We start from the raw sequence: 19834 nt of genomic DNA, 5'->3' as shown, positions 1-19834 counted from the left end.
AAAAAGCAGAGGCTTCTCAGATCGGGAAGACAAGGACCAAGAGTGAGTCTTCAAGGCCTGTGAGCTCGTGTCTGACTTGCTTTGCCCTGCTTACAACAGCTCAGGGCCTGGGTGTCATGTGTCACACAGGAGGCTGTGGCTAAAGAGATGCACCCAGAACGACTCCAACAAGGGGGTAGGAGGCCCAGGGGTGTCTGAGCTCCTACAGCTCACCAGTCCTTCTCAACTCTGGACCCACCAGTTCCCCACAGCAAGCAACATTAGCAGAGGTGTCCCCGCATCCAGCCACGACTGCCTCACAGGGTCTGCTCCTGGGACTTGTGCCAAGGCCACCAGCCTCAGGATAGTGGGTGCTCCTCCTCACCCCTCTCGTGGGGTGGCCGACCTTCTGCACAGCCTGCTGCCTGGGGACCCGAGGGCCCTCCTGCCCAGCTGCTTACAAAATCCTCATGTGAGCCCGGGAGCCTGCGGGGTGTGGGGGAGTATCCCAGGGACCACTGCCCTCACCCACTACACTTTCCTCTGATCAAACTGCTCCTTTCGGGACCCCTGGGGCCCAGGCGGCTCTGGGGATGGCAGAGAGGTCCATGCCCCCTCCCTGGCCTCAGAAATCCAATCTCGCAGTGGCCTTCACAAGAACATCAGCTTCAGAGAGCAGTGGCTATTATCCATGATTCTCTGACAAGAACCACCCAGGATAGGCAGCTTCCTGTGGGGCAGCTCCTCTTTTGAACACCTCCACCCCAGCCTTGCACCTTAAAGGTGCAGAATCTGGAGTCTTGCACCTAAGGAAACGTGTGTGCCTGACTTAAGTCCCGTAGTAAAAGAAGACAGTGGACTGTGCTCTGTGAGCTCACAGTGTGGTAACGAATCCCTTGACTCCCGAAGCTTCTGTAGAATCAGCCTCATGCAATTTCCTACACTCCCAATCGTGCTGGCCATTCTCCAACTGTCAGGACCCAGTCCCTCAACCTTGTCCCTCATTTTCTCTCACTGGGGGGATCAGATCCTTGATCCTGCAAGGAGGAATGCAAGGAGAGGAGGCATGCACCATCCTCATGGGTGGTCTTGTCTCTGCACCTCAGCCACAGACTTCTGTGTATTTTCCAGTTGGCCACCTGCAATTGTCCAGAGTGGTGGTACAGTCGGAGGGACCATACAGTGGCCAAGGGGCCAAGAGCCCTGGGGGCAAAGGGGTAGAAATGTGCCCTTTTTCTTTGCAGCCCAGGATGGCACCATTACATGCAGTCATTATGTCCCCTCCATGTCCTCCAAAATATGATAGCTCCCTTCCTATTTCCAGTTTCTTTGAAACTGTATTACTTTCCTATTGCTGTGGTAACAGATCACCACAAAGTTAGTGGCACAACACAAATTCATTAATGGAACAACACAAATGTTGGAAGTCAGAAGTCCCAGGAGAGTCTCACTGGGCTAACATCAAGCCATGAGCAGGGCTGTGATGCTTTGGGAAGTCTCCAAGGAGAAATGTGTTTTCATGACTTTTCCAACACCCAGAGGGTGACCACCATCTTTGGCTCATAGATGCTTCCTCCATCTTGAAAGTCAGCAATGGGCAGTTGAGTCTCTCACATGACCGTCTCCTTCCACTTTTGGTATAAATACATATACAAACGCATGTATAACGGGAACACACACGCACATACGTGTGTCGCTGTCCGTATTTAGGTGATATGTACGTACATTTGCATACCAGCACCTATAATCTGCACACCTTATACATACGCGTGCACTGGACACACGCTAGGTAGAGAGGGACGGTGTGTTTCTCCCGATGACGCAGCATGTCAGGGGAAAACTCCCTGCAGTGGGCCCCGCAATACGGGACACCCCTAGACACCCTTGCAGCTGCTCGGCCGCCCCCAGGAAACTAAACCTTTAACACGATGTCCCTAAAGTCTGGCTGCTGGCCAAGGGACCCCGTGGGAAGGGGCGCTTCCTCCCGGCCCCTGCCCCTGCCCTGCCCCGGGGCTATGGGCGCTGCGGCTGCACAGCAGGCCTGTGTCCTGATGAGGGCCTCCTGGGTGAGGACTGAGAGCCGACCTGTGCCAGGACGCTGGGGGCCGCCGAACCCTGCTGTGCCCCTGCCGGCAGCCCTGGGCCACCCCGGGACCTGCAGAGCCGGTGGGGCCCGAGCCGCAGCAACCACCCCTCGGGCGCTCAGGGACGACACGTCGGGGCCTGAGAGGCTCGGTGTAAGGGGCACCGACTGAGGTCTGCAGAGAGCCGAGGCCGCAGCCCGCCCGAGTCCGGGGAGGGAGGACCCGCGAGAGGACCCAGGGAGCCTCCCACAGGTGTCCTCCTACCCCCGCCACGCAGAGCCCATCTCCCGCGGACGTGCAACCAGCCCTTAGGGACCCCTGGCACGGGGTCCGGATGTGACGTGGGCCGACTTCCGCCTCGGAGGTCTGAGGGAGCGGAGGGCCTCGTGTGGGGGGCGCATTGGGGTCCCCTGGAAGGAGGCCAGGCCCGGGCCGGCGGCAGCCGGGCAGCAGGTAGCCCCGGGAGGGGGCTCCGAGGGCGGGGGAGGGGCCCCGGAGGGCGGCGGGGGGTGGGGGGGCTCTTTCTGAACCCTGAGAGACCACACGGGGGAAGGTGGGGCCGCGGCGTCGAGCTGAGGCCTGGATGCCGGGGCCTGGGGCAGAGGCCTCGGATCCCCGGAGGCAGGACGGGCCCGGGCCCTCCCCGGAGTGGGGTGAGGAGCTGAGGGAGAACTGCGGGGGTCCCCCACCCCACCTTCATGCCTCCACTCCTCCCTGCGAGAGAGAGTCACTGGGCCCCCACCTCGGGGCTGGGGGCGGCCCTGGGGAGGCCGGACACACACGGCCACCCGGGAAATGGGCTGGGGGGGGGGTTGGGGACCCGAGCCCAGGGAGCTCAGGAGCCCAATCCTAAGGGAAGTTTGCCAGGGCCTGAGGGGGGGAGGGACCAAGGAGCCCAGGACAGAGGGGACCCGGCGGAGGTCAGGGCCCATGGTGAGCCGGGAAGGCCGCGGAGGAGCCGAATGGGGCCGGATGGTGGCGGCGGGTGCGGAAGGCCTGGGACATCCGGGTACCCGAGAGCCTGAGGCCTGGTGTGGCGGGAGCAGACGCTGAGGGTGCTGGAGGGAGGGTCCCGGGGCTAAGGGGAGGCGAGGGATGGACCCTGAGGGGGACAGAGGGGACCCGGCGGAGGTCAGGGCCCACGGTGAGCCCGGGAAGGCCGCGGAGGAGCGGGACGGGGCCGGATGGTGGCGGCGGGTGAGGCAGGCCTGGGACATCCGGGTACCTGAGAGCCTGGGGCCTGGTGTGGCGGGAGCAGACACTGAGGGGGGGGGAGGGTCCAGGGGCTAAGGGGAGGCGAGGGATGGACCCTGAGAGGGACAGAGGGGACCCGGCGGAGGTCAGGGCCCACGGTGAGCCCGGGAAGGCCGCGGAGGAGCGGGATGGGGCCGGATGGTGGCGGCGGGTGCGGCAGGCCTGGCACATCCGGGTACCCGAAAGCCTGAGGCCTGGTGTGGTGGGAGCAGACGCTGAGGGTGCTGGAGGGAGGGTCCCGGGGCTAAGGGGAGGCGAGGGATGGACCCTGAGGGGGACAGAGGGGACCCGGCGGAGGTCAGGGCCCACGGTGAGCCCGGGAAGGCCGCGGAGGAGCGGGACGGGGCCGGATGGTGGCGGCAGGTGAGGCAGGCCTGGGACATCCGGGTACCCGAGAGCCTGGGGCCTGGTGTGGCGGGAGCAGACACTGAGGGGGGGGGAGGGTCCAGGGGCTAAGGGGAGGCGAGGGATGGACCCTGAGAGGGACAGAGGGGACCCGGCGGAGGTCAGGGCCCACGGTGAGCCCGGGAAGGCCGCGGAGGAGCGGGATGGGGCTGGATGGTGGCGGCGGGTGCGGCAGGCCTGGCACATCCGGGTACCCGAGAGCCTGAGGCCTGGTGTGGTGGGAGCAGACGCTGAGGGTGCTGGAGGGAGGGTCCCGGGGCTAAGGGGAGGCGAGGGATGGACCCTGAGGGGGACAGAGGGGACCCGGCGGAGGTCAGGGCCCACGGTGAGCCCGGGAAGGCCGCGGAGGAGCGGGACGGGGCCGGATGGTGGCGGCGGGTGAGGCAGGCCTGGGACATCCGGGTACCCGAGAGCCTGGGGCCTGGTGTGGTGGGAGCAGACGCTGAGGGGGGGCGGAGGGAGGGTCCAGGGTCTATGGGGACTGAGTGATGGACCCTGAGGGAAACAGACGGGACCCGTCGGAGGGTCACAAGGGCTGTGAAGCCCCCCCGGGGGATAGGGACTTGCCCTCACGTGGGAGTATGGGTGCTCAGACTTCCATATCTGGGTCTCCCGAGACACTGGGGGCCCCTGGCGTCAGGAGCAGGGCCTAGGATATGTGGGCAGAGGGGAGGGCCCCGGGTGCTGCTGGGAATCCCGGTGAGGATGTGGAAGATGCCCAGGGGACCCTGCACCCCAGCCCAGAGTCGGTCCCGGGAAGGTCGTGGGTGCGGTTGGGAACACGTGGTGAGGCCCCCCTCCGCATCCGGGCTCTCAGAGACCAGGGGGCTGGTGTTCAGAGCAGGGCCTCCCTGAGGGGGCAGAGGGTGGGCCCAGGTCCTGCTGGGTTCCTGGCGAGGATGTCCATGGAGGACGAGGGACCCTGCACCCCAGTCCACAGTCAGTCCTGGGAGGCAGGCCGAGTGGAGCCAGGCAGAGGCCCAGGCACCCAGGGAGCCCCGCCAGCAGGGGGGGAAGAAGGGCCCAGGGAGCCTGTCTCCCGCCCCCGAGCTCAGCCCCCTCTGTGAGCCCTGGGAAACCCCCGGGCTGGGTTGCGGTCTTGATGTTAAGACGGTCACTACCTGTCTCCGTTGGGGTCCGGGCAGAGGGGAGGGCCTGGGTGTGAGCGGCCCAGCCTCCGGACGGCTGCGCGAGGGGCCCGAGGTCTCCTAGGGCTGGAGGAAGGACCCCCGAGGGACTGAGACCCCGAGGGAGTCGGTCCCCAGGGAGCCCCGAGCACCACCGCCCTGCCCCTGCTTCAGCCTCGGGAGGCTGCAGGGGGTGGACAAGTCCTGAACTTCATGGCCGTTGGTGCGATGGGGCCTCCCACACTGTGGCCATTGGGCTGGAGCACTACCTCCAGGGTGTGGGCGGCGGTGGAGTCGGGTGGGGTGAGGGGCAATGGCCCACGTGTGGCTGGCGGCCAAAGCCAGTACCACAGGGGCACTGAAGCCCTAGGGACACAGACTAGACTGGGTCCTGGGAGCCCCCGGGCCCGATGACCACCTTGGGCTGTCCTGGCTTGCCAGCCAAGTCTCTCGGAAGGAGCTGGGTAGGAGCCCGCCCACAGCCAACCTGGGGCCTAAAGGGATTGAAGGTAAGGACCACAGGGAGGAGTGACGGACCCTGGGTCCCAGCACATGCAGTCCAGGGAGGGACCCTGGGCCCCAGCACATGCAGTCCAGGGAGGAAGGAGGCCCCCATGCAAGATGAGCCCATGCTTCCATCCTGATGTCCACGTCTGGGTGTTAGAGCCTGAGGGCTTGTGCTTCAGTGGAGCAGGGCCTCGGGGGGTGGTTGGGGTGAGGGTGTGTTTGGAGGGCACTCGGCCTGTGAGGAGTCAGGGTGAGGACCCTGGGGACGCCTGGCTGGCCCCACCTGGCCCGTGACCAAAGAAGCCAGTGCAGTGGAGGGAGGCCCTGCCCTGTGGGCAGCCCACCGAGGATGGGAGAGCGCTGGCCCTCAGTGGCATGCTCACTTGTCCCTGGGGCGGGTGGGCGGCAGGAAGGTGGCCTCACCTGGGGTTGGTATGGTCTTGGTGTGAGGGTCACGTGTCCTCTATGGGAGGATGGGGGACCGGAGGAAGAGCAGGTCCTGGCAGGATAATGCTGAGGACCCTCCCGGGAGCCTGAAGGCATCTGCGCCCCAGGACAGAGGGGCCAGTCTCCAGGCCAGCCCTTCCTGATATTGCTGAGGGATTGGGGGCGGGGGGGCTTTGCGGCTGTGACCTGCCTGGCAGAGGACACAGGACAGGATGGGGACATAGGACATAACAGGGTACCTCTCCCTGCTCCTCTCCTAGTTCTCAGGGTGTTGAGGACCCCGCTGGGAGAGGTCCCAGTCAGAGTGTGGGAGGAGGCCCACCTGGGTGATAGATGCCTAGGAGTCCCAGGGCCTGCCAAGAGTCTTCTGAGGAACCCCGCCCACCCCACATTGAAGGGGTGTATGGCCCCAAAGACAGCCATCAGGCCCAGGAGGTGATGGCCCCAAATATGGGTGCCCTTCCCTGGCAGCCCTAGGAAGGGAACCCGTGGTGCAGCCTGTCCCACGGAGCCCCTCCTCCTCTCCAGATCCCTGGGCTCAGGGAGGGGCGGGCCTGGGCCTGAGGGACTGGATTCAGGTCAGCAGAGGAGGCGGGTGCCCTGCCATGGCCCTGGTCCAGGACCTGGCGGGGATCGAGGTGAGAAATGAGGGGATGCCTCCCACAGCAGGATCCCTAGGGACCATGTGTGGGCCATGGGGAGAGGCGGGACCGGTGGCCCAACTGATTTCTCTGGACTTTAGCTGGTGGGGAGTCGTGGCAGGGGCCCTTGCAAGGAAGGTGCAAAGAGGGTGGCCTCAGGGCTAGCCGGAGGGTCTTCCCAGGCCTTGTGTGGGGTCCAGGTGAAGACACAGAGGCACCCCATCCCAGCCCAGATGGAAGCCAGAGCTGGCCCTGGACTTTGGCAAGTGTGGCCTGGGCTTGGGCCCTGGCTTCCTCCTGTGGAGTGTCGAGGCCCTGTTTTCTTGCAGGGATGTTTGGCCTGAGAAGGACAGGGCCGGGGCAGACCCTTGAGAGGCCTGGGGGGGAACGTCCCACCTGGGCTGCCGGGGACCTCCCAGACTGTAAGCCAACCCTCCTGTCCACACTGGGCCCCAGGGCTGGGCTGGCAGTCTGCATCCTGAGGACCCTCCTCCTTCCCTCCTGCAGGGACTTCAAGAACTGGCAGCGGAGGCCTCGGTCTGAGGCGGGCGTCCCTCGGGACACAGAGCTGAGGAGGCACGGGCCAGAGCCACTTGTCCAGGTGAGGTGCACGCTCTCTCTGAGCCTGGTGTCAGGGGCTCTCCCAGCCCAACACGGGAGCCCTCTGCAGGGGAGCCCGGCACGGCCCCCTGTCAGCCCTGGCACCTCGGGGTATCTTGGCCGGGCTGCCCTCTGACAAGCTCTCCCAACTCTGTCTTCAGGTTCAGCCCGAATCTGACACCATGCCCCTGAGGAATAGCAGCGAGCTTTGGAAGCAGGGAGACCTAGAGGAGGCCCAGGGCCTGGTGGATGCTCAGCTGTCTGGGGCTGAGGAGGAGGAAGAAGGGGAGGAGGAGGCTCCACCTCCCCCCTCTCCCCCATCTCCCCCGGACCCCCTATCTCATCTCTTTCTGTCCTCCTCCTCCTCCTCCTCCTCCTCCTCCTCCTTCTCCTCCTCCTCCTCCTCCTCTTCCCCTTCCTTGTCCTTCTGTGGCATGGTCTGTGGCGCCCCAGAGGAAGGGTGTGCTGCTGCCGGGGCCCTGAGTGCTCCCCAGAGCTCTCAGAGTGCCGACCCCTCCCCCAGTGGTGGGGCAGCTGGTGGCCTTGGCCAGCCCGAGCCTCCTGGCCCCAGCGGCCCAGGGGAGGCGGGAGATGAGGAGCTCTTGGTGGAGGGCAGTTTCCGCATGAAGACGGCTGCCCTGGTGGTATTCCTGCTCCTCAAGTATCGCACCAAGGAGCCCATCAGCAAGGCAGAGATGCTGGAGGTCTTCTCCCCAGAATACCAGGACGACTTCCCCGCCATCTTGAGCCAAGCGTCCATCTGCTTGAGGCTGGTCTTTGGCCTAGATGTGATTGAAGTGGATCCCAGCGAGCACTCCTACGTCCTCAACCCCATCCTGGGCCTCACCTGGGATGGGATGCTGAGCGATCAGTGGGGTATCCCCAAGACCAGCCTCCTGGGGCTGATCCTGGGGTTTATCCTACTTCAGGATGGATGTGTCCTTGAGGAGGAGGTGTGGGAGACTCTGGGGTTCACGGCAGTGTACGATGGCCAAGAGAACACCATCTATGGGGAGCCCGTGGATCGCCTCACCAATGTCTGGGTGCAGGAAGGCTACCTGGAGCGCCGGCAGGTGGCGGGCAGTGACCCTGCCCGCAATGAGTTCCTGTGGGGGCCCAGGGCCTACGAGGAAACCAGCAAGGTGCAGGTCATGGACTTTCTGCTCCAGATCGGTAGCAACAACCTGGGGTCCTCCCTGGTCCTGTGAGAAAAGATTCTGAGATAAGGAAAAGGGGCCACAGCCCCAGGGGCAGCCAGTCCCTTTTCAAGCTTTTGTGGTTCCGGCATGAAGGGAGGCCTTAGGGTGCTTCCTCCCGGTGTTGTCTCGTTGGATTTGTAAAGAGAAAGTCCTGGGCGTTCTCAGGGGTTAAGGGCCAGGGCATTTTGGGGGAAAGCAGGGCCAAGAGCCTCTCTGGGGGCCTGGGCTCTACAATGACCCCGACATCCAGAGCTTGGTTTCTTTGAGGAAGCTCTCCCTGTTTGTTCCTTGGGATAGAAGGTTCCCGCAGCCCAGTGCGTGAGTGACACACACCGCTTCGCGTTCGTACTTCCCCGGTTCAATATATTTTTAAATATTTATTATTTATTTATTTATTTATTTATTTATTTATTTATTTATTTGTTTATTTGTTTATTTATTTGTTTGTGAGAATACACAGAGTGCAGAGAGAGAGAGAGGCAGAGACACAGGCAGAGGGAGAAGCAGGCAGAGGGAGAAGCAGAGAGCCTGACATGGGGCTTGATCCCGGGTCTCCAGGATCATGGCCAGGGCTGAAGTTGGCACTAAACCGCTGAGCTACCCTGACAGCCCCCCAGTTCAAGAGTTAAGAGTTTTGTCTGCCCTGGATACAAGTTGGGAGACCCTCTCTCCTTGTTTGGGTTCTGGATGAAAACACAGGGCAATGGCGTTGGAATCTGTTGGAAAGGCCAAGAGTGGAGCAGGCAAGTGCTGGAGGGTGGAAATAGGAAAATAAACCTTGTTCACTTTTGCTTCTTACCTGTGCCGTGTGCCTATTTTCCAAAGTAACGTGATGTGCGCTCATGCATTCACTTGGTTTTGCTGGAATGGGCGAGAAGGTTCCTGACTGAGGCCAGAGAGCCCTGCTGGCGGCTCCCTCACAGCCACACAGCGGCTGAGCTCTGCTCCCTGCAAGGCCCTGTGTGTGAGCACGGGGGACACGGGGGCCCGTGGTCACACCGCCTTCAGGGACTCTGTCTAGCAGCCACTATCCCACAGGAAGGCAGGGAGGGGTGCCCTGAGACCTGCACTAGCCCACCAGCCCAGAGCTTTTCCTGAAATTGTGGGAGGTCTGCGTTGCCCCCAGTGGGGCAAGAAGCCTGCCCCAGCGTCAAGGCCATTGAATCCTATGTGGTCTGGGAGGGTCGTGTGCAGACAGCTCATTCTGCTCAGTTTCTCTTCGGTTTCCCTTGCTCTCCCATCCTGGGATATGTCACGGGAACAGGAAATTCTTAGGGCAGGGGGTGTGGTGGGGGACGTCACAATAAGGCTGGACCTTCTCCCAACCACTAACGGTCCTCATTTGCCAGTGGTCCCGTGTGCCGGTCTCTCCTGAAATGGGACAGTAACAGAGACTGGCAGGTGGCAGTGCATCAGGGGAAAGAGCACATTGCCAGCCCGTGGAGATTTTCGAGGTTCCTGCCATGGGAATTGCAGCAAGGTGCTAGGAGTGAGGAGGGATCGCTGCCCCTGAACCACCACAGCAATGTGAGTGTGCAAAGTAGTGACAATCAGATGTGATCCTGCCTTGGAAGCACCTGCCCCACAGCTGGTGGCTGCTTGGGGGAATTCTGCAGAGGAGCCTCTGTGCCCCGCAGAGAGGGCCGGTGGGCAGTCCTTCCTGCCACCTGACCCTTGGGTCCCCGAGACACGGCCATCAATCCTCTCAGGCCCCGCACAAGGTTCCTTCGGGAGGCCGGCAGCCCGCTGCCCAGTGGCCGGGCCGGGATTGGGGGTGTCCTGCTCCTGGGGCCCAGCCGGCAGCCCCCATAGCCCCTGCTGCCCGCCCTGCCCTGTCTCTCCTGACCGTGGCCTCAGCCTGCAGACCTTGGGTCTTGGTCCTGTCTCCCCACTTCCAATTGCTCTCTCCCCAGTGCTGCTGTTCACGGATGCTCATCTTGCTGTGGGGGTCCCCAGATGGGGATGCCCTCTCTGCCTACCTGTGCTCCCAGGGGTGCTGACCAGGCTGTGCTGCTGGCGGTGCGTGTCCTAGGGGCCAGAAAACTACCCTCCTAGCTGGTGACCCTGGCGACTGTGCCAGGTGGGTATTGTCAGAGAACTCCTGGGTCATAGCCATCGTTCTGTGAAGCTGGTGTCCTCGTGATGGCCACTGCGAGGTTGGCTCTCTGAAGCTGAGGCAGAGACGGGGTGTGTACCTATCAGCCATCCCCAGAGCCGCCGGGACCCTAGAGTCCCGAAATGGGCACTTTGAGCAGAGGAAAGTGTAGTGGGTGACGGCGGTGGTAACCGGGATGCTCCCCCACACCCTCACAGGCCCCCTGGCTCACATGAGGATTTTGCAAGCAGCCGGGCAGGAAGGCCTTTGGGGACCCTGGAGGCAGGCAGTGCAGAAAGTCAGTTGCCCCACGAGAGGGGGGAGGAGGAGCACCCGCCATCCTGAGGCTGGTGGCCTTGACACAAGTCCCAGGAGCAGGCCCTGTGGGACAGTTGCGGCTGGATGCTGGGACCCTGCATGGTGTCCTGGGAGGGAAGTGACTGCTGGGGCCCGGGGTTTGATCCAGGCCACCATGGACTGCTCGCACAGAGCACTCAGGATGTCTGAGAACCAGCATGTGGGTCCTCGGGGAGGCATCTCCGGGGTGCCAGGTCCTATCCCACAGTGTATTCACACACAGAGGCTAGGTGTCTGGCAGTTGTCACCAGGCCACGGCCGATTATGCACAACGTTCCCTGTCCCCAGCAGGAAGTCCTGACGTTATGTAAATGCCCTGAGCTGCTGCCCTGACAGGCTGGCACAAGGCACCTTGGCCATGGTCCTGCTCCTCAGGAGACCTCGTTGCTGAGCCATGGCCAAGCCTTCTCTGAATGCACCCTTTGGCTGCTCTCTGACCTGCTATCTGGCCTCCACCTGCCTGCCCTGTGTGACAAATACCACTGGCACCTGCCCTGGGGCCATTCCTGGGCCCGACTTGGGCCTCCCTGCCTGTCTTCAGGCCCGGAGCTGGCCAAGGCAAGCTGGCCCCGCCCCCAGAGAGAGGGGGTGTGCCAAGGGTTCCCAGGTCCACCCCCTGTGGGGATGCAGTGCGGGTCCTGAGACCCCCTGGGTGGGGTATTGATGTGCTGGCCTGCTGGGTGGCTGACGTGCGGCCTGCCTAGGGCAATGAGCCTGCGGGATGACATGGGGCACCAGTCAGCTGGGCGACAAGGGGCCAGACTGGGCCAGGGTCAAGCCTGAACCCCAGGGAGGCCCTCGAGGGGCCACAGCTCCTCCAGCCCCATGCGTGTGGGATCCTCTCCCTCCTCCCACACTCGGTCCTGCCTCCACACGGCCCCGGGGCCTGGCATCCAAGTAGAAACGATGGTGACCCTGAGGCGCTGCTAAGAGGCCGCGTGGGCGGGGGTCCATGTCAAGCTGTGGGTGGCATCGGTGCCCGGCACTCCCACGGTCCCCCAATCATGGGACGTGGAGCGTTGGCACGATGTCCTCCGCGGAGGACAGCTGGACTCCTACTGACGGCAGGGAGGACCCTGAGGCCTAAGCCACCAGGTTTCGCCCTTGGAGGGTGCTCAGCTGAACGGGGCGTTGTACTGCTCCCCCTGCCCCCGATGGACGCTCCACGAGTCTGACCCTGTGCACGGTCACACGGGTCACACGGTCGCAAGGGTGACACGGGGATAGTCTCCCTGCAAGGTCAAGCATTGCTGTGCGTTAGGCAGGGTGACGCCCGGAAGGACAAGGCCCGGTCCACATCGGCGTCCACAGACCCCGCAGTCGTTAGCGTCTGTCTTGCGCCTGCTTTCCCCGGGTGTGGAGATTGGGAACCAGGCAATGCTTGTCTTCTGATCCCCGTGCCTGGGGCGGGGGGAGGTCCTGCTCTCCCACTGAGGATGTGTTACCCAGGCCTGTTCCCCTCCCAGGTCACAAGTGAGCAATGTCTGCCCTGCCCAGGAATGCGATCAGGGGGCGCTACTGGCCTGTGTGCGGAGGGGCAAGGGGTCTGAGTGCTTGAGCTCCAAGGGGCCGGACAGGAGCCCCGTTCAGGGCAGAAGCAGAGGCCGCAGTCACCAGGTGTACAGCCTGTCCCACAGGCACCCAGTGCCGACACACCCCAGGGTCTCCTGTCCTGGTGCCTCCTGCCCCCTGGTGCTCCTCACAGGCACTTACAGCAGGAGGCGCGGGGGCCCTGCATGGGACGAGCGGTCAGCACGGGAAATGCATGACCGCTCTGGGGAGGAGGAGGCTCCTCTGCCCGGAAGCTGGGGGAGCACAGTGGGCCCGGCCCTCTGGGGACCCAAGGCGAGGTCCATCCCGGGAACTTGGCACCCCGCCCATTTCTGAGGACCTGCGCCGGGCCGAAGGCTGTGGCCCAGGGCGCATCCCTGCCCCTGTCACCTCGCCTCTGACCATGCTGGAGCTGGAGATATGGACGAGACGCCGGCGGGGCCTCTCCGATGCTTACCTACTGGTCCATGGCGCCTGCTTCCCGCAGAGGAAGCAGAGGTCCTAAAATCTTGGCTCCTACCCTACCCCTCTTCTATCCTCCCTGCCAAGAAAAGCCCCACACTCTGAAGAAGCAAAGAACACTTCCTCCCTCCTTCCCCATCTCCTGTGTGGAGACCATTGCTGGGTGTGACTCATACTAATACACTTGTATTTGCATGGAGCGAACCTGCTTTAGTCTCCGGTCTGACGGTAGAGGGAAGCAGAAGCAACGAGGGGAGACTTGCATGTACACAGGAGGTGCGGAAGACCCAGAAAGGGGAGCTGAAGGTATACTCAGGTCACGCAGGAACTTTTACGCAGGTGCTAGAAGCTTCTGTCAGAGTGGCCACAAGGCCCTTTAACAGGCACGGGCCCATGTAACTCCCTGTGGACTGCCACAAACCAAAGCTTTGTGTGAAATCTCCAATTTCTTGGGGTGGTCGGGGCGTGCGTCGGGAAAGCTGTAGCTCCCTGCTCTGAGCCTGCTCCATTCCCCTCAGCTCTGAACTGCAGGACTCTGGGCCCTACGGGGCTGGAGCCCCTCCAGCTCTGGGGAGAGTTTATTTGCTGGGTGATGTTGCTGGGCGGGCACTTCCTTTCTCACCTGCTAGTGTGGTGTAACACACATGATGACCTTTTTCCCTCCTCTCTTCACCCCGGGAAAATACAATAAAAACCTATTGGTACTGGAAAAAAAAGAACCTCAGAAAGTTAGCAAAGAACAGAGGAATGGGACGCCAGGGAGGCTCAGGGTTTGGGCGCCTGCTTTCGGTTCGGGGCGTGATCCCGGGGTCCTGGGATACAGTCCCACATCAGGCTCCATCCAGGCAGCCTGCTTCCCCCTCTGCTGTGTCTCTGCCTCTCTCTGTGTTTGTCTCTGATGAAAAAATAAATTTTTGGGAAAAAAAATAACAGAGCAACCCTCGTATCTGTGACGCCTGCCATGCACAGTTTGCAGGGGCCGGTCAGGGACTCAGGAACCCCAGCAGTGTCCTCCTGTGTTTTGAGGGGCCCCGGAATGTGTCTGAAATGGCATTCCTCAGAGTGACATGGATTCTGTCGCCGTGGTGACCTGGAACAACCATATTGTAACCAGAACTATCATCATGCTTAGCTAGTGAACTGTTCGGTTGGATTTCATCCTTGGGAAGCGGGGGCTGTTCTCCTCCCGGAGGCTCCTGTGCAAACTGAGGCCTCAGGAGCTTCGTGGTATCTAGTGGAAGCAGGACGCGATCCATCGGGTGGGGGTGGGATGGGCCACACTGCAGGCCAGGGTCAGCACCCAGGGCCAGGGAGCCACGGGGGCAGGGTCCTCCTTTGCGTGTGTGTGGGGGCGCTGTGCTGGGCCACGCGGGCTGTTGAGCGGCGCCCCTGGTCTCTGTGCTCCGGCGGCATAGCACCCCTCCTCCTCCGGCCCGCTCCCCAGTTGGGACACCTAGTGTCTCTAGACCCCGCCCCGTATCTCCAGGAGGGAGACCTTCCCTGTGTGGATGGCTGTCTTAGGTGGACCACTGCTTTTGGGGACCGATCTGGGGATTTCGAAGGCCTTGGTGGGGACCGAGGTCTCAGCTCTTGCTGCCAAGGGTCCCGGTGTCGGGTGCTGCTTCGTCTGCCCTTGCGGAACCACGTGACAACCCATGCCTACCTCTGGGGTGACAGCCCGGGCACCCAGTCAGTCCCTATGGCGCTGGTGTTGCACACGGTGACTCTCGTGATGAGCGGGCGCCCCCATCGTCCCCCAGCCCTGAAGGGACCCTGGGACGAATGTGGCGGGCCTGTGTCCACAGAGCATGCACTCCAGGACAGGCGATGCCCGTGCTTTCCTCACCTGGGCTTGGCCATTCAGTGGCCGAAAGGCTCCGATTCCTTCACCTTCCCCCCGTCACCCTTTGGCGCCTTCACCCAAGAAGGCACAGAGAGAAGGGGGGCCTGGGGCTGCTGCGCGGGGGGTCCATCTCCATCCTACGGCCATGCCCCCATGGAAAAGCAGGTGATCCTCCTGATGCTTGTCCCTGCTGGGCCTTTCCCTGTGGCCTTATATGTCAGCCAGGTTCCCCCTGCTGACGTTTATAGGAAAGTGGTTTTCCCAATTGGGTGTTATCTGGCTCGGGGGGCATGTGGAAGACCCAGATGCAGAGGCCAACCCAATGTACCACCTATGAGCTGAGGACTCCCCGGGGTAAGGAATCTTAGGAAAGATGAGGATGTGGGTGTGAGCGTCAGTTCCGAAGGGAGCGGGCTGGGCCGGAGTGATTCGCCGTGGCCAGAGCAGTGCTACACTCAGGGGAATGAGGGCTCAGTGACCACGTCGGACCGTGTGCATGTCCTACGGGCTCTTGCCCCTTCTTGGGGGGACACCCTACCTGCCATGCAATGGAAAAGAGGAGAGGGATGCCTTGTGGTTCTGGCGGGAGGCACCCCTCACTATCCCCTTCTGCCTGATGTCGGAGGCCTCCTGGGGTCCAGGACACTTAATTGCTCTGGGGAGATTGTGGACGCTCATTTCCTAGGCTCCTTCAGACAATCGCCTTTTAAAGAGGTTCATCGCTAAAACAGTGCATTGTATAGAAGAGGGACACCCCGGCAACCGGGGCTTTGTCCTTCCAGGTTTGGCCCAGAGCACCCTTGAAACATTTCATTCAAGAGAGAGAGAGAGTCCCAGGTCCAGTTCTTGCAGCAAAAGCCAAGCGTAGATGCTGCTGCCCGGGCACCCACGAGCACCCCTGCACAGCAACGCTGGAGGGCTCTGGGGGCGCTTGTCCCCATCCGTACCTGGGCGCTGCATACTGGGGGGCCGCCTTTGAGCCCTCTGCCCTGGGGAGAACTGACCTCTTGGTGTGGGGAACGCGAAGGCCCTGTGGGACCCAGGCCCCCACCGGAGAGGGAAATGGGCCTGCTGGGCAGGAGCACAAGGCCCCGGTTACCCCTGGGGCCCCGATGCTCGGTTCTCATGCCTGCCCAGTGCCTCCACGGGCCTCTGTAGGAGCAGAGGCGGGACCCCGGGCACCTAAGTGCGCACAGGGCCCCGCACACGGCAGTGGCAGGCTGTACTCCATCTTCACCCAGGGCAGCAGATGGAGCTGAGGCCTCCCAGCTGCTCGAGAAGAAACGTCCCAGAGGCCGGGAGTACCTGGCTTCAGCAGACAACAGCCCGGTCACCGTCCGGTTTATTGCCCCGCCCGAGGTGGGAGCCCTCTAGCTGCGGTAGGGAGCGCTGTAGGGGCAGTCTGGGCGCCCAGCCATAGGTGGCAGGTATCCCAGGAAACAGTGGCAGACCAGGCAGTAGGGGAACGGGGCCAGGGAGGAGGAATGGAGGGCATGGGGTCAATGGGCCCTGCGGCCTCGACAGGCACCCACGGGTGGCACAGAGGCATCATCCCGGGGAACACAAGGGAGGAAGGTGCAGCAGCACAGGGGGAACGGCAGCCAGGTCCACGGGCGGCGGTGGATGAGGGTACATATGCAGGGGCGGCAGGGCGAGGCACAGCACGGGCAAGGGCGGGGCACCGCCACGGGTACGGCCACGTCAGCCACGAGAGCCACGGGCGCACCGGTGTCCTAGGGCTGGTACTCGGCACCGCGATGGGTCGGGGGGGCGCTCAGCAGCCGCCCCGAGGATGGCGGGAGGGGCGGACTCGCTCTTGACTGGGGCGGGAGGGGCAGACTTGCTCCTGTCCTGGGCAGCGGGACGGCGATGATCCTGGCCGCTCACCAGCTCCTGTTGCTGCTCCCGCTGCTGCTCCGGCTGGTGCTCCGCAGGGGACAGGAGCTCCTCTGGTGCCCGCTGGCGGGATCCGCCTCCGCTGGGCTTCCCAGCCCTTCAGCCTTGTCCTCCTCCTGCCTTTGGGCCGCCTTCACGCCCGCTCTCCTCTTCTTCAGCAGGTGGGGGCAGTCCTTCCTGAAGAGAGGGCTGCTGTAGAACTGTAACTGAGGTTCCGAATGGAAAGGGGGGCAGAAACTCCAGGTCACGACAGGGCCCGGGGCACCGGCAAGGCCGCTCTGGGTGCCTCCGGGCTCTGAGCCAGGGGTTCCAGGGCCTCCCTCTCCAGAGGTCGCAGCCCCAAAGGGAAGCTGTGCCCCTGCTTTCCCTAGGCCACATTCGCTGACTTGAAAGCCCCAGTGCCCTTGGGGGAGGACAAGAGCCACCTGCGCTGGGGATGCGGACAAGCCCGCAGGGGAGAGGGGTAGGGGCTTCCTGAAGGAGCATCAGGGCCATCCGACTACCCCCTGGCTGGGTGTCCCTGGCTCTCGGCCTCCGGGGCCCATCCTTCCACCCTCGGCCGGCTGCCCACGGTGCTCGGGGATGACACTGCCCTGGCCAGGCGACCCGGCCCCCACAGAGCTCTGACTCGGAGCTACAGGTCAGGGACGGGTGTGCACAGCCACCGAGGACCTTGTGTGGCGGACCCCCGCAGGAGGGCAGGAGGGCGGGGCTTCTGGGAGTGAGGGGTGGAAGGGCCGGGTGGCACTCGGGGTGGCCCTCCACCCCCAGGGGTTGCGAAGCCATGGGCACGGCCAGTTGAGCCGGTGCCCCTCATCTCACAGGGACACCAAACCGAATGAGAAACAAAGAAATAGGAAAGGTGGGGCAAGGGGGGATAGTGTTTCCTGGGGAGAACCCTGGGGGCCTCCTTCCTTGCCCACTCTCCCTCTCCCGCATCTGCTCCAGGTCACACATGTCCCTCATGGGGTATCTGAACACAACGCCCCACCCACTGGGCACTGTCCTGGGACCTCATCCAGGGCTCGCTCCCCGGCGCCACCCCTCGGCCGCTGGGGGACACGGGCCCTGATTCCCTGGCGGTGGTCCCGGGGTTTCCAGCCCCCCGTCCCTGGCCCCAGCGCCCCAGTGCCCACGGCTCTGCTCGGCGGGGCCCGAGGGGTGCCGTTACCTTGCTCAGGACACGGACCGGCCCCGGTCCCACTCCCCCGGTGAAGCAGTTGGTGAGGCAGAAGGATGTGTGCACGTCCTGGCGCAGTTTGCTGAATCCATAGAGGTTCAGCTGCCGGATGAAGCTCTTCGTGCAGTCGGTCTCAAACACCTTGTCGGGCCCGTCCCGCTCCAGAATCTCCTTCTGAAACAGCTTCTCCTTGAGGCCGATGCTCGTCCCGTCCTTCTCCCACCAGATGGACGTGAACCGGCTGCTGTTGAGGAGCCTCCACAGCTTCTTGGGAAAGGGCAGACAGAGCAGGTTGCCGCCTGCCACCAACAGCGCATCCTCCACGGTGCGGGGCCTCTTGAGCAGAGGCTCTTGGGCCAGGGCTTGGAACGTGTTCTCTTCCAGGAGCAGCCTGAAGCTGGGGTCCTCGGCCGCCAGGGGACCGGTCGGGACGACTCTGCTGCAAGAGCACTGCTCTGCCAGGCGGCGGGAGCCGCGGCTTCTGGCGGAGGTGGCTCCCTGTGCTGGCCCGGCCCCGGGCCTGTCGGATGGCCGTCCTCCTCGCGAGCCATCCTGAGCAGTGGCCCGTCCTTCATCTCTGTACACAGGACAGTGTGGCATGGCCAGCAGTCCCCGCTGACGGCAGGGCTGCCTGGGACAGCACAAAGGGGCTGAGGACACTTGGGGGTGACATCACCAACAGCCAGCCAGTGACATGACAAAGGGCTGGCCGCACGGGCCACCTGGCTGCTCGCCACCCTTTGGGGCCCACAGGGTCGTCCACCGCTTTACTGAACGCGCCTGACGATCGAGCCGAACACTCGCGGGCCCTCTGCCCCCCATCCGGGGGCGCGGCTGCCCCGCACCCACACATGCACATGCTGACTGAGTGGCTCACGGCTCATTCCTTGGGCCCCTGGGCCCCTGGGCCCCTGGGCCTTCTGCACCTCATCAAGTTTCAGGCTTTCCAGCAAGGAACACGCGCCCCGCTGGTTGACCAGGGTCAAGGCCGCGGCCACGTGCTCCTCTTAGCAGGGTCCTAGCCAGGGCGGCAAGGTCCTCCACGGGGACCCTTCCGCACCACCCACTGTGGGTCCCCGGAAGGCACATGGCCGACTGCTCCTCAGGTGCGTGGCCTGGCCAGGTGCCCCGCCTACACCCTGCAGACTGAGGAGGAGGATGCAGAGGCCGCCTTCTCCGTGACTCACACGGCCTGCACAGGTCCTTCCTCCGCACCCCGCCACTGACTCCCAGGAAGGTCCTGGGCTCTCCGTGACAGGGTGGGGGCCGCTGGCCTCACACCGGGCTTACATCACTTGACTAACATAGCAGGGACACCAGTCCTGACTAGTGCCCGGGGTATGAGCTCCGAGATCCTTCTCTGGGCTGTGCAGCTGGGAGGATCAGTAAGAGGTGGCCAGGCAGAGAAGCCTCTCTAGCACATTCTCCCCCTCGTGCACGGCCAACTCCTCCCCAACTCGATTCTGGCTTGGCACTGGATGACCTCCGGAGATTTCTGTGTCTCCAGACTTGAGAGCATTTTTTCTAAAGCAAGTCCTAAATAGTCTGTGGCCACTGACTTCTAGTAAGGCACATTCCGTCACCAGTGGGTGAAAACCCTAGGCTGAAATGCCACCTGAGTTGGCGCAGAGCCAGCCAGGGCGAGCTAGCCAGAAATCACAGGGCATTTTACGACAACGTAAGCGGTCCTCAGCCCCTGGTGTCACCGGGCAATGCCTCGGGACCACCAAAGTGCCCATTTCAGGGTAGACTGTCTCAGGACTCGAGAATCCTCTCAGCAGGCTCCTCAGCTGTAACAAATGGGTCTGTGGTCCCCAGCCAGAGGTCGAGTCTCCAGGGTGTCTGTGTTTCACTCTAAACTCTGTCCGTTCAGGCTGTACCTGAGGATTTATTAGAGATGTTTGGCCTCCTGTGGCTGCCCGAGGCCATGTGCACGCTGGCTGGGAGTTCCTGTATCCTGGACCACGTCTAAAGTACGATAGACACGGTAGCATGTAAATGGAGGAATCGGTTTATTGAACAGCTGCAGGGAGCAAAACTAGTGGACTGTGCCACCTTTGTCACACACCAGGCAGGGAAGGCTTTGCCACTCCAGATGCTCCTCCTCTCTCCCGGAGACAGCAGGTTGCCGGGACCCAGGGACCGGTCGTACTGGGGTGCTGGGCGTCAGTGGGGCCAGGCTGAGACACATCTGCCGCCCCCTGCAT

At 63.1% G+C, this 19834-nt stretch overlaps 2 protein-coding genes across 5 annotated transcripts; one reads left to right on the top strand and one right to left on the bottom strand.

Annotated features, from left to right (window-relative positions):
• The first annotated feature begins 2136 nt into the window (after nucleotides 1–2136).
• On the top strand, nucleotides 2137–9041 carry LOC140629679 (melanoma-associated antigen 1-like). Of its 4 annotated transcripts, XM_072819218.1 has the most exons (4): nucleotides 2137–2516; nucleotides 5291–5358; nucleotides 6952–7045; nucleotides 7206–9041. In XM_072819218.1, exon 4 carries the CDS (start codon nucleotides 7227–7229, stop codon nucleotides 8250–8252), a length of 1026 nt encoding a protein of 341 aa, XP_072675319.1. In that variant the 5' UTR covers nucleotides 2137–2516; nucleotides 5291–5358; nucleotides 6952–7045; nucleotides 7206–7226; the 3' UTR covers nucleotides 8253–9041. The 4 variants fall into 4 exon arrangements, with proteins under 4 accessions (XP_072675319.1, XP_072675318.1, XP_072675317.1 ...); XM_072819217.1 differs by lacking the exon at nucleotides 5291–5358; XM_072819216.1 differs by lacking the exon at nucleotides 2137–2516 and having other exon boundaries at nucleotides 4171–5358.
• A 6828-nt stretch (nucleotides 9042–15869) lies between these two features.
• On the bottom strand, nucleotides 15870–18235 carry LOC140629685 (heat shock transcription factor, X-linked-like). Its single transcript, XM_072819226.1, has 2 exons — nucleotides 17619–18235; nucleotides 15870–16653 (listed from the first exon to the last, which is right to left on the bottom strand). The coding sequence occupies exons 1-2, from the start codon at nucleotides 18225–18227 to the stop codon at nucleotides 16435–16437; spliced, it is 828 nt and encodes a 275-aa protein (XP_072675327.1). The 5' UTR covers nucleotides 18228–18235; the 3' UTR covers nucleotides 15870–16434.
• Nucleotides 18236–19834: the final 1599 nt, after the last annotated feature.

The sequence above is a fragment of the Canis lupus genome (assembly GCF_048164855.1).
Source record: "Canis lupus baileyi chromosome X unlocalized genomic scaffold, mCanLup2.hap1 SUPER_X_unloc_2, whole genome shotgun sequence".
NCBI classification, from domain to species: Eukaryota; Metazoa; Chordata; class Mammalia; order Carnivora; family Canidae; genus Canis; species Canis lupus.
This window is presented reverse-complemented; position numbering and strand designations above follow the sequence as displayed.